The sequence below is a fragment of the Pagrus major genome, chromosome 13 (genome assembly GCF_040436345.1).
Source record: "Pagrus major chromosome 13, Pma_NU_1.0".
Taxonomy (NCBI): domain Eukaryota; kingdom Metazoa; phylum Chordata; class Actinopteri; order Spariformes; family Sparidae; genus Pagrus; species Pagrus major.
In genome coordinates, this window is record NC_133227.1 from 22569810 (window position 1) to 22583481 (window position 13672).

General features: G+C 42.3%; 1 protein-coding gene across 1 annotated transcript in view; it reads right to left on the bottom strand.

The window, feature by feature from the left end:
* The window catches only part of ppm1e (protein phosphatase, Mg2+/Mn2+ dependent, 1E), a 37031-nt gene extending 23883 nt beyond the window's left edge, over nucleotides 1–13148 (bottom strand). Inside the window, exon 1 of the mRNA XM_073478885.1 lies at nucleotides 12967–13148. Within this exon, the coding sequence (XP_073334986.1) occupies nucleotides 12967–13148 (182 nt within the window). The remainder of the gene's footprint in view (nucleotides 1–12966) is intronic.
* Nucleotides 13149–13672: the final 524 nt, after the last annotated feature.

A 13672-nucleotide genomic window follows, 5' to 3' on the forward strand; every position in this document is an offset into this window, starting at 1 on the left:
TCCTCCACAGCATTGTAATACACATGATACCTTCCTCTATGGCGGTGCAGAACCTTGCCATTGAGGCATCTGCTGTGTCCGGTCTAGCAGTGACCTTTTGATCTTCTAATTAAAGCAGAAAGGAGAACATAATGTCGGAAATGCTCAAGAGCTTGCTCCATGAATACAGCTTCATTCTGCTGGTTGACGGCTAATGGACCTCTTTCAATAAATGAAAAGCTCGAGGCGACCTTCTATTAACCACAATGTTAGAGACATTTCAGTGCACGTCGTTCCCTCTGTCATGTTTCCACTGGGAATGCAAGAAAAACGTCCCAAAAGAACAACATTCAAGATTGATTTTTTTTCCATTGCAAGTCATTTTCTCTTCTCTTTGGGATGATCCCTGAAAGTCACACTACACACCTTCAGCAGTCTTCCTATTAGCAACTGTCCCAACTGACAAGATGATTTGTGAACAACTTCACTTCAGTGTTCTCCCGTATAAGACCGTTTGTTGTCACAACAGAATCATAAATAATGACAGAGTGGTGCCGAAGTCCGACACTGGACAAGATTAATATTCAAAGGAGATGCGAATGTAGAAACTTGTTCCTCTGTAGCTATAAGGCACGTTAGCTGGCTCCAAATTACAGAGATGGTTCAGTCCCCAGTCGACTACTGTATGTTTATTCTTTTACTACACAGCCTGCCTGCCTTGACGTAACCTTAATTATTGCAGAACAAATACCAACAAGTGTGCTAAATAAAACAGTAGGTATTTCTGGCTGTGATTATGGGGCAGAAGGACAAGTGGAGGATTAAAATCACTACGTGGTGCACATACAAAGGTAAAATCATGGAGAAATAAATCCCTATCATCCTTATTTTATTCATTTTCCATCCATGATTATGTATTTCATCATTAATCAGCATCAGCTTCGTACAGAATGTTCTTGTTTGTCACCAGATTTAATGCTATTTTAAGTGCTCTAAATGTATTAAATGCTCCTTAATTTGTCTGTATTGTGCACAGATTGCTTTGTGGTACTACAGATGAAATGGTCACTCGTTCTGAAATGCACCAGCTCCGTGTGAACACAGCCCCTGGAGTGTAGGAGTGATAAGAGTGTGTGGGCAGGTGGATATTAATGCTGCTACACACTCCTGTATTGGCAGTATTTCCTCTCTCTACTGTGCAGCATCCTACTTCTGCTCGATGGCCTGAGGGAAGTCCTCATTAATAAAGCCCTAGAGGGGTTTTGCTTGTTCCAAACAAAACCAGCCCAACCTTGAACTGGAGGACATGACTAATAATGTGGTTTATCGTCTTGGTAAAAGACAGTGCAACAGGGTTAAGTTGGGGAGATTTACACAGCTGAACGGGTGCTTAAAGTGCCACTAAAAATCACAAAAATCACCTGTTTGTGCAGTCAAACATGTGTGTCATGGTGAAGCTACACCGACACCTGGGCACCACTTGTATACAGTAATGTAATAACTGTACAATGTGTTTAGGCCTACCTGCTGTTTCCAACCAGTTCCATAGTTATCCATTGAAAAGTCACCACTAAATTTCCTCTCAAAACTCAATACATTTTTAGAGATATCACTGTCTCAATAGCTACTGTAAACTAATTTAGGGACGATATACAATTCCTAAAAAATAACACCGCGACCATAAGGCCATCTTGGTTATTTACGCCAGCAAAGACAAACTAGTATCGACAGTGCTACAGCTAAAGATGGCTGCCCCATCTGTTATCGGCCAGTCGATGGCTGACAGTCGTCCTACAGAGCCCCGACTGTCGCAACATCATTGATGCGGGAGAGAAAAGTTTGTTCCAGCTCAGTGCATGAATATTGGTCTCCATGTCCTATTCATTAATTTCTTATTGAAGCTTTGTTTCAAGCTTCTGAGGCTGAACACAGCAAAGTTACAGACATGTGGTGCAAAGACGGTGAACTTTTCAAACCCAGCATGAGGATGTATGTCCTTGTTGACAGGAGACAGTTTTCTTGGCCGAGCTAGAGGAGGAAGTCTTTGTCCGGATATCCTTCATCTGTTATTCGAATATCCACTGGCTACAACTGCAACCCCCGAAACGTTGGCTGGTGCCCCCAAAGACTTAATCTTTGTCGGACAATGTTGATCCGTTCCAAGACTGTAACGCTAATTAGCAACAGGATACAGTGAACAATCTGCTGATACTTGGAACTGTAAAAAATTAGACACCTTAACGTTACCCTCTTTGAAAGCAGCAAAAACAATATATTGAATATAACATTTACCCGAACATAAAATACTCTGTAGAGCTTCAACTAACTTGATTTTTATTATTATATTATTATTTATTCAATTATTATATATAAACTACCGCCTGTAACAGGTGTTGTTTTTGTGCTACGTCTGTCATGATGTCATACTGTACTGTACGTGTTCACAGCAGCTCCATCAGTACAACAGTCTGTGGTTTATCCTTTAATAAATCCGTCACCAGCAGCTCCACTAACACCACCTACTCTTCTAATTGTGTGTGTGTGTGTGTGTACATACTTGAGTGTGTCATGTGTGCCGGAGGAAGCCGGATCTACCCCCTAGTTCTTTACAGCTGCGGGAGACATTTCTGTTTAATGAGGTCTAGAAAGGCTCTCCCTTCAATTACTATCTATCAGCTCTCAGTGTGTGTGTGTGTGTGTGTGTGTGTGTGTGTGTGTGTGTGTGTGTGTGTGTGTGTGTGTGTGTCATGGGTCATTTAACTCCCCCTCTTACTCCTCTTCAAGTCATCATCAATTCATCAGCAGTCAGTACAAACAGTCAGTGACGTCAGAGTGCCGAGAGGTTTTTTTTAAATTCTGGATGGACAAAACTGTGCATCAGATTAGTATAGTATAGTATATTTAATTTTAATTCAATACAATAAAGAATTAGGAGATCAGTCTATTGGGGGCTGATACTGATCGCCAATTAAATGTCATTATCAGGTTACCTATTTGCATTGGGTTTAAATCCAAAAATACTGCCAAAAAGGGGCACCTTTTACACCTTAAATAGGTGCTTGGACAACATATCCTCCACCATCGTCTCGTCAGTTCAATGTCAGTAATCCTTACGTTATAAGGGAAATGTGACTCCTGTGACTCTGCTGCTGGCCCCGCTGCTGCACTTAGCAGACCTATGCGACATTTTGTAATTGTAGCGTCCGTCTTCTGACTAAATATTGATTCTTCAAAACAAAATGAGGAAAGGGGCTGTGGCCAAGTAATGTAATCGGTGTAAACCTATGCCTGCTGAATTGTCCCAGGCCACCATTTTTTCCTTTAGAAATTCAGATTTTGAAGTGTTTTTACGCTTTGACCTTCATTGTACACAAAACAAACTATTAGGAAATCAGTTTTGTCTCAGAAGAGAAGTCTGAAGGACAACAAGGGCAGCACAACACAATTTCTTTAACTTCAGCGTAACCAGGCAGAGGCCATGGGTAACATTGTATTTCTTGTCATTGAAGGTAAAGTGCATTGATGAAAAATAACGTGAAGTATCTTTTAAAAAGTAACCCAGATTTTTCCCTTGGTAACATCTAATAGAATCTAAACCACTGTTGTGCTAATTTATCAGCGCTAAAAGCTCCTGACAGAAAGAAATTCAGCCTTAAAAAAACAATAAAAAACCCACAAGGCCTTTTGCACACAGTAGGTTTGCCAGCTAAAAAAGAACAATTACTTCTAATTGTCCTCTGGGCCTTTTAGAGGTGTTAAGAAATTTTGAAATGACTTCAAAGTGAAAGCCAGTTTTACCCTCTCAAGCTCTGCACCGAGCGGTACTCAACACCGAGTCAAACAGAAATGTTGGGGTAATAATGGTCAGCAGTCCAACACATGAACGTAGTCTGTGTCAGTGTGGAGGTTATTCGATCTCAAAGCACTAATCTGAAACTGGTTGATGTATTTGTACTATGTAACGAATAGTTTAAGCGAGATGCAAACACAGGAAAAGAGGAAGAAGTTGTAAAAATGGCAGAACTTTTTGAGGAGAGGTTATGCGAGTTAGTGGGAAGTTTTAAACATCTGCATGATGTTACCTTACTCAGGCACAGAGACAAACAGTTACTACAGAACAGCTGGGAGGAGTTTAGACGGTGGCGAAGGAAAAGTGGAGGTACGTGCGAGACCGACTTGACTCTGAGCAGCGCCCTCTATTCTTTAATTGTTTAAGATTCAGAGCCAACGTGAAGGACGCCTGGAAGTATGAAGGCAGTGACGGTTATAGGGTTTTAATCTATTTTCGTATGTAAAGGGAGCATAAATGAGCCTTAAGCATGGCTTGTCGACTCCTGCCTACAACCCGCATTCATCTATACTTGTTCTATTCACACAGCAGCATGATTTAAGTCACACTTGAAGTAAACCCTCCACACACACACTCCAAATCAGTGTTCAGAGGGAGTACACTGCATCCTCTTCTTTTCAGATGTGACTCCCAGCTGCCTGGAGGAAAAACGGATTAAAACCTAACTAGCGTCACTTTAACGCACACATACACACTCATTCCACACCCCCAGACTCGTTCTAGCACACCAAGTGCTTCACCCGCCCCTTATTAACACACACTCTCACACAGAGGGGATCTCTCTTCTTGCAGAAGTCTATTATTAGCTGTTCAACCCAGAGACAAACTAATGACACGTTGGGATGAATCACCAGAGCTGCTGCCTCCAACTATCATTACACTCACGGCGCGGCTACAGTAGACAGCCATGTAGGATGCTGGACACGCCACACAAACACATGCACACACTCATCATGCCATCAGTCTCCTTGAGAACTGCAGAGAAAGTTCTCATCGTGAACCCATAGGGCCCACGTGTCTGAGGGGTTTCTTTCCAACACGAACAGCACCTGATTCACAGAACACCCCTCAGCACCAGGATAAAATGTTGGTAGTTAACGTTTCTGCAAACGACTGGTACATTTGTATGTGTCATGGGCCTACGAAGCATTTCGACGTTTCTACAAAACCTGTCATATCACAATAAAAGTAAATGTTTATGACCGGGGTTTCATATCAGGAGGTGGATGTGATGATGGTGGAGCTACAGGCGGGAAGGCTGCCAAGCTAGTGACAACAGTTCAGCCCTTTGTTTCAACATTTGTCAGCGGGCAACCACAGGATATTTTTAACGAGACTTCAGGACAATTTCCAGCCCCGTTCGTGGCAACAAAACCGGGTATTTTAAGCCAAGATGATGTTTTCCGGAACCTAACCAACCGATTTGTTTGCCTAAACTTAATAACCAGAGGATAAGCACAGCGTTGTCACAAGATAAATTCGAGAACTGAACTTAAAGAGATGTAACCTTTATCTGACGACCAGAAATCCCAAACTCTGCCAACATCAGTGTATTGAGTGAGGATTTAACATCAATACTTTATTGTCACTGGATATCGGGTCAGATGCATTAGCTTGTTTACTCAGTCTTTGCTCTGATGGCTGCACAAATAATTGTTTTTATATTAACATGTGAAAGCTATTGCTGACAGAGACTCTGCGATTCCCATCAGCTTCACAGTCGCTCATTCAGCTCATTGTTTTGGTTTTGCTTACTCGGTTGTTTTGCTTTTGTCTCACTCATCAACCCCGTTTCCAGCCGGGGATGCATCTTCCTGACCTTGTTTAGAGGATCAGGTATCATCCAGATAGGAACATTCCACACTCAGTATACAGATTCTTTGTTTATGTTATTATAAAAATCAGTGTTTCGGCTCTCAGTTACATTAATTTCAGTCACAGCAGGCCTCAATTACCTAAAATGATCCCAGTTAGCTCCAGGAAGAGAGATTACACACAGGAAAAGACACCAGTAGTTTCAGTACTCTTTATTAGCAGATAACACAAGTGAAACAGCTCTAAACTGACCCACACAGTTTATAACTCACTGCAACTAAACATAGTGGAGCATTTAGCAGCTGAGGAGCCAGATGTTTCTCTCAGGAGTTGGTAGAGACGGAGTTGATATTGGTTGGCCACAGATACATCAGTATGTGTGTCTATGTTGTCCGATATGTGAAGATATGAAAACTATAAAGTTAATTGTTAAACTGTAAATATATATTCATTAAATGAATATATGAATCTGGGCCAATGCATCATTATTGCAATGTTTTTACTCCCCGATAATGATATCGGCACAGGTCCAGAAAGTCTAGTATCCGTCGAGCTCTAGTAAATAAGCAACTATTTGATTACGTATAATATGTTAATGTGACCGCTGTCATCAGCCATCTTCACAGCCACTAGTGTTGTCAAAAATGTCAATACATGAATACATATTGATTCTGAAAAATACGAAGCAGTTTAAATACCAATTTTCCACAGTAACGATATAGTCAGGCATTCATGTGGGTCATTCTAGGTGGGTCCAGGTGTGACTGGTTGTTGAGCTGTCTGGGGAGGGAATTGCAGGTGGTTGATAAGTAGTGTCGTAGGCCACCTCCTCTGTTTAACGACAGTCTTTCCAGTTTGACGTAGATGGATTCTTTCACGCCTCTTTCAAACCACCTGTCTTCTCTGGGCCAAGTTGTGTACAGCACTGTCCTCGAAGGACGGCAATTAAAGAGGTGTGAAAGGATCCAACTGAAACAAGTCCAGTTGTCTACAATTTAGCACTTATAATTACCATGACTGACAATCTTCACCAGCACGTCCTCAATGTTGTGTCAAATTTTCCCTATGGTATCGCACATGGTATTGAGTGTGAATATTTTTCAAGGTATTGTCTGGAAGTAAGAAATTCTAGTGTCGTGACAAGACTAACAGCCACAGCACAGCAGGCAGCTGGAAAAAAAGCCTGGATAAACCTTGTAAGGCTTTAAATCCGGCAGGTGACCTTTGATGCATGTCACTCCCTGTCATCTCTCCACTGTGTCTCTCCAACAAAGACAAAAAAAGGGGGGTGGGGGTTGCTTGTTTGCTTATTTTTTTAAGTAAGGTATCAAATAAGGTCCGCACTGAAATGTGGATATCACATCTGCACTAATATTTCAACATTTTTAATGATACCCAGCCAAATGTTTGACACGAGTCCTTCACAAACCTAAGAAGACATTAAAGGAATATTTACAACAGTATAAACAGTAGGGCAAAATATCTAACACACATTTAAACAATCTCACAGCATTCATTGCCACATTTCCCAACTGTATTAAGCAGAAGTAGGAAGCAAAATAACACGTAAAACCCAAAGAACTTGGTGTACTGCTTGCATTCGCTCTGCTGCTGTCTAAAGCACTGTTATCAAACTGCCAGTCGGACTGAAACATGGCTAGCCTGCTGCCTGCTGTATTCACACTGACTACAAAACACCATTATTACTCTGTGCAAGGACGCCCGGGTTGTTGTTACTATGACAACTGACGTATATGATGCAAATATACGCCAGCTCAGACCTTGTCACATGTACATTTCACTACAGACTGTGAGCACAGAGAACAGCTTTAACTGGCAGCAGGCGACGTTAATGGGAGCATAAGTGATACATTAGATCGAGTGTCAGCTCTGAATGAGAGCTGATACATGATCTGTGTTCCCTGTAGCTCCTGTATCAGGCAAGGAGTCTGCACGTTTGACTCCGACCACAACACTGTAGCGGCTCGTTTTACTCATTAAAACACTTTAGCAATGAAATCTGTGAGATCAGGAGCTGAAGCGATGGAAACGAATCCTGCAGCTTCGTCCATTTTAAGTGTGTGATCCAGTAGATGTCCCTTGGTGTGTTTGTGGGTTCAATTTTAAAGTCCAGTGTAAGATATCTCCACCAGATTGGCCAGACGTGACTTGAGATGTGTTGTAAAAATTCCAACCTGTCCAATTTTCACTCTTAGCTCCGTTTTTGGTCTCTACCAACTCCTGAAGGAAATATCTGTCTCTTCGGCTGCTAAATGCTCCACTATGTTCACCAGCTAGTTGCTAACTCTGTCTACTGTTTGATGTGGAGTTTTTAGAGCCTCTTCACTGAAAACAGCTGCCTGCTGCGGCCAGAAATTACAATGTGTGGGTGGTTGTGTTAAAATATCGATATATCGATTATGAATATATGAATCTTTTTCAGTACTCATTTTCTGCAGCATACATAACCCGTTACCAACTGTGCCTTCCTATCCTCTCCTTTCTCTGAGGTAGGGTTGCACATGTTGTCCCCTTAAAGGCATAAAACCTGGGTTAGAGATGTTTTCAATTTCTTGCTTTCTTAGCCAACTAAAGCTGCAAAAAACAATAAAAGTTCCAATTAAAACTGCTCATGTGATTTCATACATCCGAAGTGTTTATGAAACAAATTGATGCATTATCATGATAAATAAGCCAACGTTGATGAACTGCGATCCTTTGTGTTAAAGTAAGACGCTTTGTTAACCGGCCTATTCACCCCCGACCTCTCCACACATCCAACCCTCTGCAGACTCTAATAATGTCACACTACTTCCTCCTTTGCTCCCGACAGACAAGAGTCATAATTACAACGGCTATGTCGTTTTTGGCCATTTGCTGAAATGACTGACGCTTTTTCTGGGTTTCTGGGACAGTGTGGGATATTCATGATCCTCAGAAGATGATTCCTCATGATTTTTGTGGACGTCTGACCAGTCCTGTCACAAAACCTCTGGCAGCTGTGCTCATAAAACAGAAAAAACGAGTGTCCCTCTTGACCTTGTGAGCAGCTGGAAGAGCTGGCTTCTGGAAGGGTCTCTTAAGATAAAATGTTTGATGGAGAGACGCCAAAGAGTGATTCATAGAGTCCAACGAGCCAACTTTACTGTATAAGATGAAAGCTCGGCCAGAGAAGAGAGACAGAAGTCTTTTTCACAAAGCGAGTTAGGCGGTGAGCTGCAGTTATTTTTGCTAATAACCGTTTCACAAAGCCAGATTGGACAGACTCCATTTAAATGAGTGTGCAAACTGCAGCTTTCAGCCAAATGCTGACATTAGGGATCACACACCGATCTCATTCGTGTGCTTTGGAGAGCTGTGCACTAAAAAAATTACAACAGCCAGTCATCATGTAATCACATGTTGCTGCCTTGTTTCTGCTTTTGTTCGACATCAAAAGGCTTGTAGTTGTCAGGAAGCCCAGAGAGTTGTTAAAAAACCTATTTTTGATTTATTTTTTCCTAGTAGTGAAACAAGAACTCAGAACCTTTAATTAAGTGAAAGTAGAAATGCAGCAATGTAAAATATACTCCATTACAAGTAAAAGTACTGCATAAAATGTAAATGTATTATCAGCTTAATGTATTGAAGGTATTAAAAATTATATATTAAATATATTTTATTGATGGATTTTTATTTTATCCATTAATAAACATGTTAAAATAAACAAATGTAGAGGAGTAAAAGTACAATATTTGCCTAAAAAATATGGTGGAGTGTCAGTATAGAATAGCAGAAAATGTAAATACTCAAGTAAAATACAAGTATGTCACTATTGTACCTAAATACAGTACTAGAGTAAATCTACTTAGTTACATTCCATCACTCTTTTATTTATTTTTTTTCAAAAAAGGTACAATATGTAGGAATTGGCCACCTCTTGAATTCATACTCCAAACAAATAAGGGTTAGCATATCACTAGAGTAACCACTAAATGTAGCTGCCATTAGCTAGTTAGCTTGGTTAGCAGTGCAGCTAGCAGTCAGGCCTGGGAGTTTGGTGAACTGGAGGAGTATTGGTGCACAGAAGCTTTAGACTGGGATGGGATGTGGCTAGTCTGTTAGCATGCTAACTTCGCTATATACCTTTGCAACACAATATATAGACGTCATAACATCAGAACTGTTATTCACTTTTTGTTGATAATTTTAGTTAATTTTTTGTTGTTTTCGGCTAAAATTCCTACATATTGCACCTTTAAGCTAAATGTGAGCAGCTCCTCTTTAATATTCAATAACTAAAGCTCCCATGAGTCTTAGAGGGGAGGCTGGGGCTAGCTGCCTCGCATGCTAACTTCAGTATATATCTCTGCAATACAATACATAGATATAATGTCAACACTGTTTATTTTTATATTTTTTAACTAAAATTCCTACACACTGCACCTTTAATGAATACTGTTTTATTGTAAATGTATTTAGTCTGAACTATATGCACAGTACAGGGAGGAAAAAGGATGAAATCTTCTATGACAAAGAGTCGTTTATATCATGATAGCCTTTTCTGGAAACAGATTATAGATAAAACAACCACTGGAGAATGTCTGTTTTGGCTTGTGCTGCGAGTCAAACACCTGACATATCTGCCTAATAGATCCAAAAATATACAAATGCTATAGAAAATGTCATCTCACAGTAAAAATCATTGTGTAGGCTCAAGATTCAAACTCTTGGATTGGTTCTTGACTTTCTGCTTTCCTCGATTAGTCCACGGCAAGAGGCGCCAGGTGGTGAGGGGGGGACACTCACACTCACCCAGCTGACTAAAGCTTAAACAAATTTCTAACTCGCACTTCTCTGTGAGAGTGGGCGGAAGATTGAATCCAGTCTGTGCTTGAAGTACAGAGCTGGAGTCAGGTCGTGTTTGGATGTGGCGGGCGGGTTAGCCCTGCTTCCTGTGACTTAAGGGGGGATAAACAGCTAGACTGGCTCTGTCTGCTTTCTTGGCAAAAAGAAACAGCCGGGTGCAGTGACTGTGTGACAGCTTTCTGAAATGTTGTGGTTGCCAGGTTTGAGAGACGTATTCAACTTTATCTGGCAACCTGCACTATAGTCCGAGACACGGAAGTACTGAGCTGATTTACTAACTGGTGTTTGTCAGGAAACAGTAGCAGTCTTTTTTTTTTTGTACATTTTTCTTTGTGTACTGATTAAAGGAACAGTTCACTGAAAAAAAATGAAAAGTCAGTCATTATCTACTCACCCTCATGCTTGAACTTTAGAGATGCAGACAGAGCCAGGCTAGCTGATTCACCCTGTCTTCATGCTAAGCTAAGCTAACCGTGTCCTGCTTCCATTTCCTTACTGAACCCAAACACAGCCAGTACAGAGTCAGGCATCAGCAGCAGGCAAAAACGGCATTAAGAATTGGAATAATTTTACTTATTTAATGAAATAAGGATTAATTTCAACCTGAAATGTGACCCGATTTCGGAAAAATTTTGTACGGTAGTGAACGGAGAGAGACAAATAATTTTTTGATCCCACTTGAGTTGTGCCATGGCAATTTAAAAGATCAATTTTCGATTTGAGAAAGTCGCTGTTTGTCTTAAACTAATGAAATACGACATTATGAAACCTATACAGCAAGCAGTCGCGTTAGTGACATCATCTCGCTGAACGGTCACCAAAACCCGTAACCTCAGTTGTCAATATGAGCAGATTTATTGTGATTTTCACCTTTTTTAGTACCTTTTCTGTGCCGAGCATGCGGCCATGTTGGTGTTGGTGACGTGTGTTGAGCGAGACGAGTTCACAGAGCGGTTTAACACAAAACTAGATCGATATTTTACTTTATTTACCACAAACTGTGACTTTCTTGACTTGGAAATTTCATTTTTTAAATTCCCAAACATCATATGTGTGGGTCATGGCACAATTCAAAACAGATACCGTACAGATTCTTTCCAAAATACGGTCCCATATGCTCCACCAGAAGCTGACGTGACTTCAGCTCTCCATCTAAAATATACATTTAAACAAAGATGGATGCACCAAACCAAATCTATTCAAATTTCTCCATCAATAGTCAGCAGACATGTGTGTGAGCATGCTGTCAGAAGAGGACGGGATGGGCGAGTAAAGCTGTGCAAGATGTTGAGTGTTGATCTTATATTCCATCAAGCCTGGACATGAATGTGTAGTTCTGCTCCGACAGGTTTAAACATGTGAACCGCTCTCCTGTGGAAACACCTGACAGCTCTCTCTCTACTGTCTGCATGTGATCCCTCCTGCCACCAACATATGCTCTCCATCTCCATCGCTGCTGGAGATAATGTGCCTATAGAGAGGGTCTGCCTGCAAAAGTCTTTTTTTTCTGAGACATACATACATGCAGGCAGCAGCAGCAGCAGCAGCAGGCAGCAGCAGTCCCCTTGCTACTCGTTGCCCTAGATGAGTCCGTCCACCCTGTTTCTCCCCAGCACAGTTTCTGCACCTATTTTGGATTCAAAACCAGGCCAGGCAGCAGAGTCTCAGGGCAAGAGCGCTTCTCTCTTCAGCCTGACTCATTTTTCATCAAGTTTTGTCTTTGAAATCTGGAGAGCTGTCAAATTTTAAAGTGTTACCTCTCAGAGACATGTCATAATTTCACCTTCACATTTAGGATGCAAAAAAAACAAACAAACCCCAAAACGCTTAAAAAATGTCATGCAGCAAGCTTTTAAGTGGTTTCCCCTCCAGTCTGCGTCTGGGTAACGATCAGACTAACGACTGTGAGGCTAATAACGTAACCGGTGGGGGTTATTTTTAGCCTGCACGAAGATGCGCTCAGCAGTGATGGCGATGGCTTCCTCCGCCACCACCCCCCTCCTACACCATGATGACGTCGAGCTGTTACGCAAATCCAGGGGTTCACCTTTTGTGGACCTTCCAGCAGCACTGGCGTCAATGTGTGCAATTAGGAGGCGAGCGCATATTTAATACAAATTAAAAGAAAACGAGCCTGCAGAGAGTTAAAACACGACACAGCCCCGCGTGAGGCAGTGGCAAGGTTTTAACTTCTGCTTTAGCTGTAATTCCTCTTGTCCTCTCAGTGCACACACTTGTCTAAACTTGGCGTCGGACACACCCAGCAGCACGGCGGGTACCAGCTTGGCATCTTTTTTTTTTTTTGCGAGAGGCATCCCGGCTCGTCTGTGACCCAAGCCGGGGGGTCCGCTCACCACCTCCTCCTCCTCCTCCACATAATGTCACGTTCAAAACACGGATATTTAGCAGCTACACACACACATACACACGGAAATAAAAAGCAACATGCCATGACAGAAAAGTGGACACTTAACTATTTGTAGAGGTGTTGGAGACACAGGTCGAGGCACTCCCCCTCCACCTCGTCCTCAGTCACCAGGTCCGACAAGGGGCGCATCGGCACCGGGTCGCTCTCCTGCAGAGGCATTCTCATCTCCCGAAGAAAGAGCTCCAGGAACCGTCGGAAGGTTTTCTCCTCTGCTGCAGAGCCGGCCATCATTTCTCATTCCTGGGACAGACAGAGACAGCTCCGCCCGTCAGAACACTTCACTCGCCGGGCTGAAGAAGAGAAGAGTCAGTACACTAGCCGAACTAGTTGGGACTGTCAGTGCGCGGTTTGGACTACCTGAAGAAATGACTGTGTGGTACCGGAGGAGCAGAGTCGTTGACTACCGGTGTGTGTGCGTGTGTGCGTGTATGTGTGTGTGTGTGCGTGTGTGTGCGTGTGTGTGTAAAAACAGCGGACCGGACTAGACGAGCAGGACCGCGGCGTCTAACGATTAAAAGCTACTACTGGACCGGCTGTCAGGAGCTGGACTGAGCCCCCATTCAGAGGTGCGAGCGGGAGCGCGCGTCGCGTTATCAGGGATTTCGGTGAGCGGAGGGCGGTGACGTCAGAGAGACGCAGCGGTTTACGAATGGGTCGTGAGCGCGCACGCAGCGGTGACGTCTGAGACCTTTTTTGGAAACGTTACAGTGAAGGTGGCCTGTTTACTGATGTCACATAATAACTTATTCTGT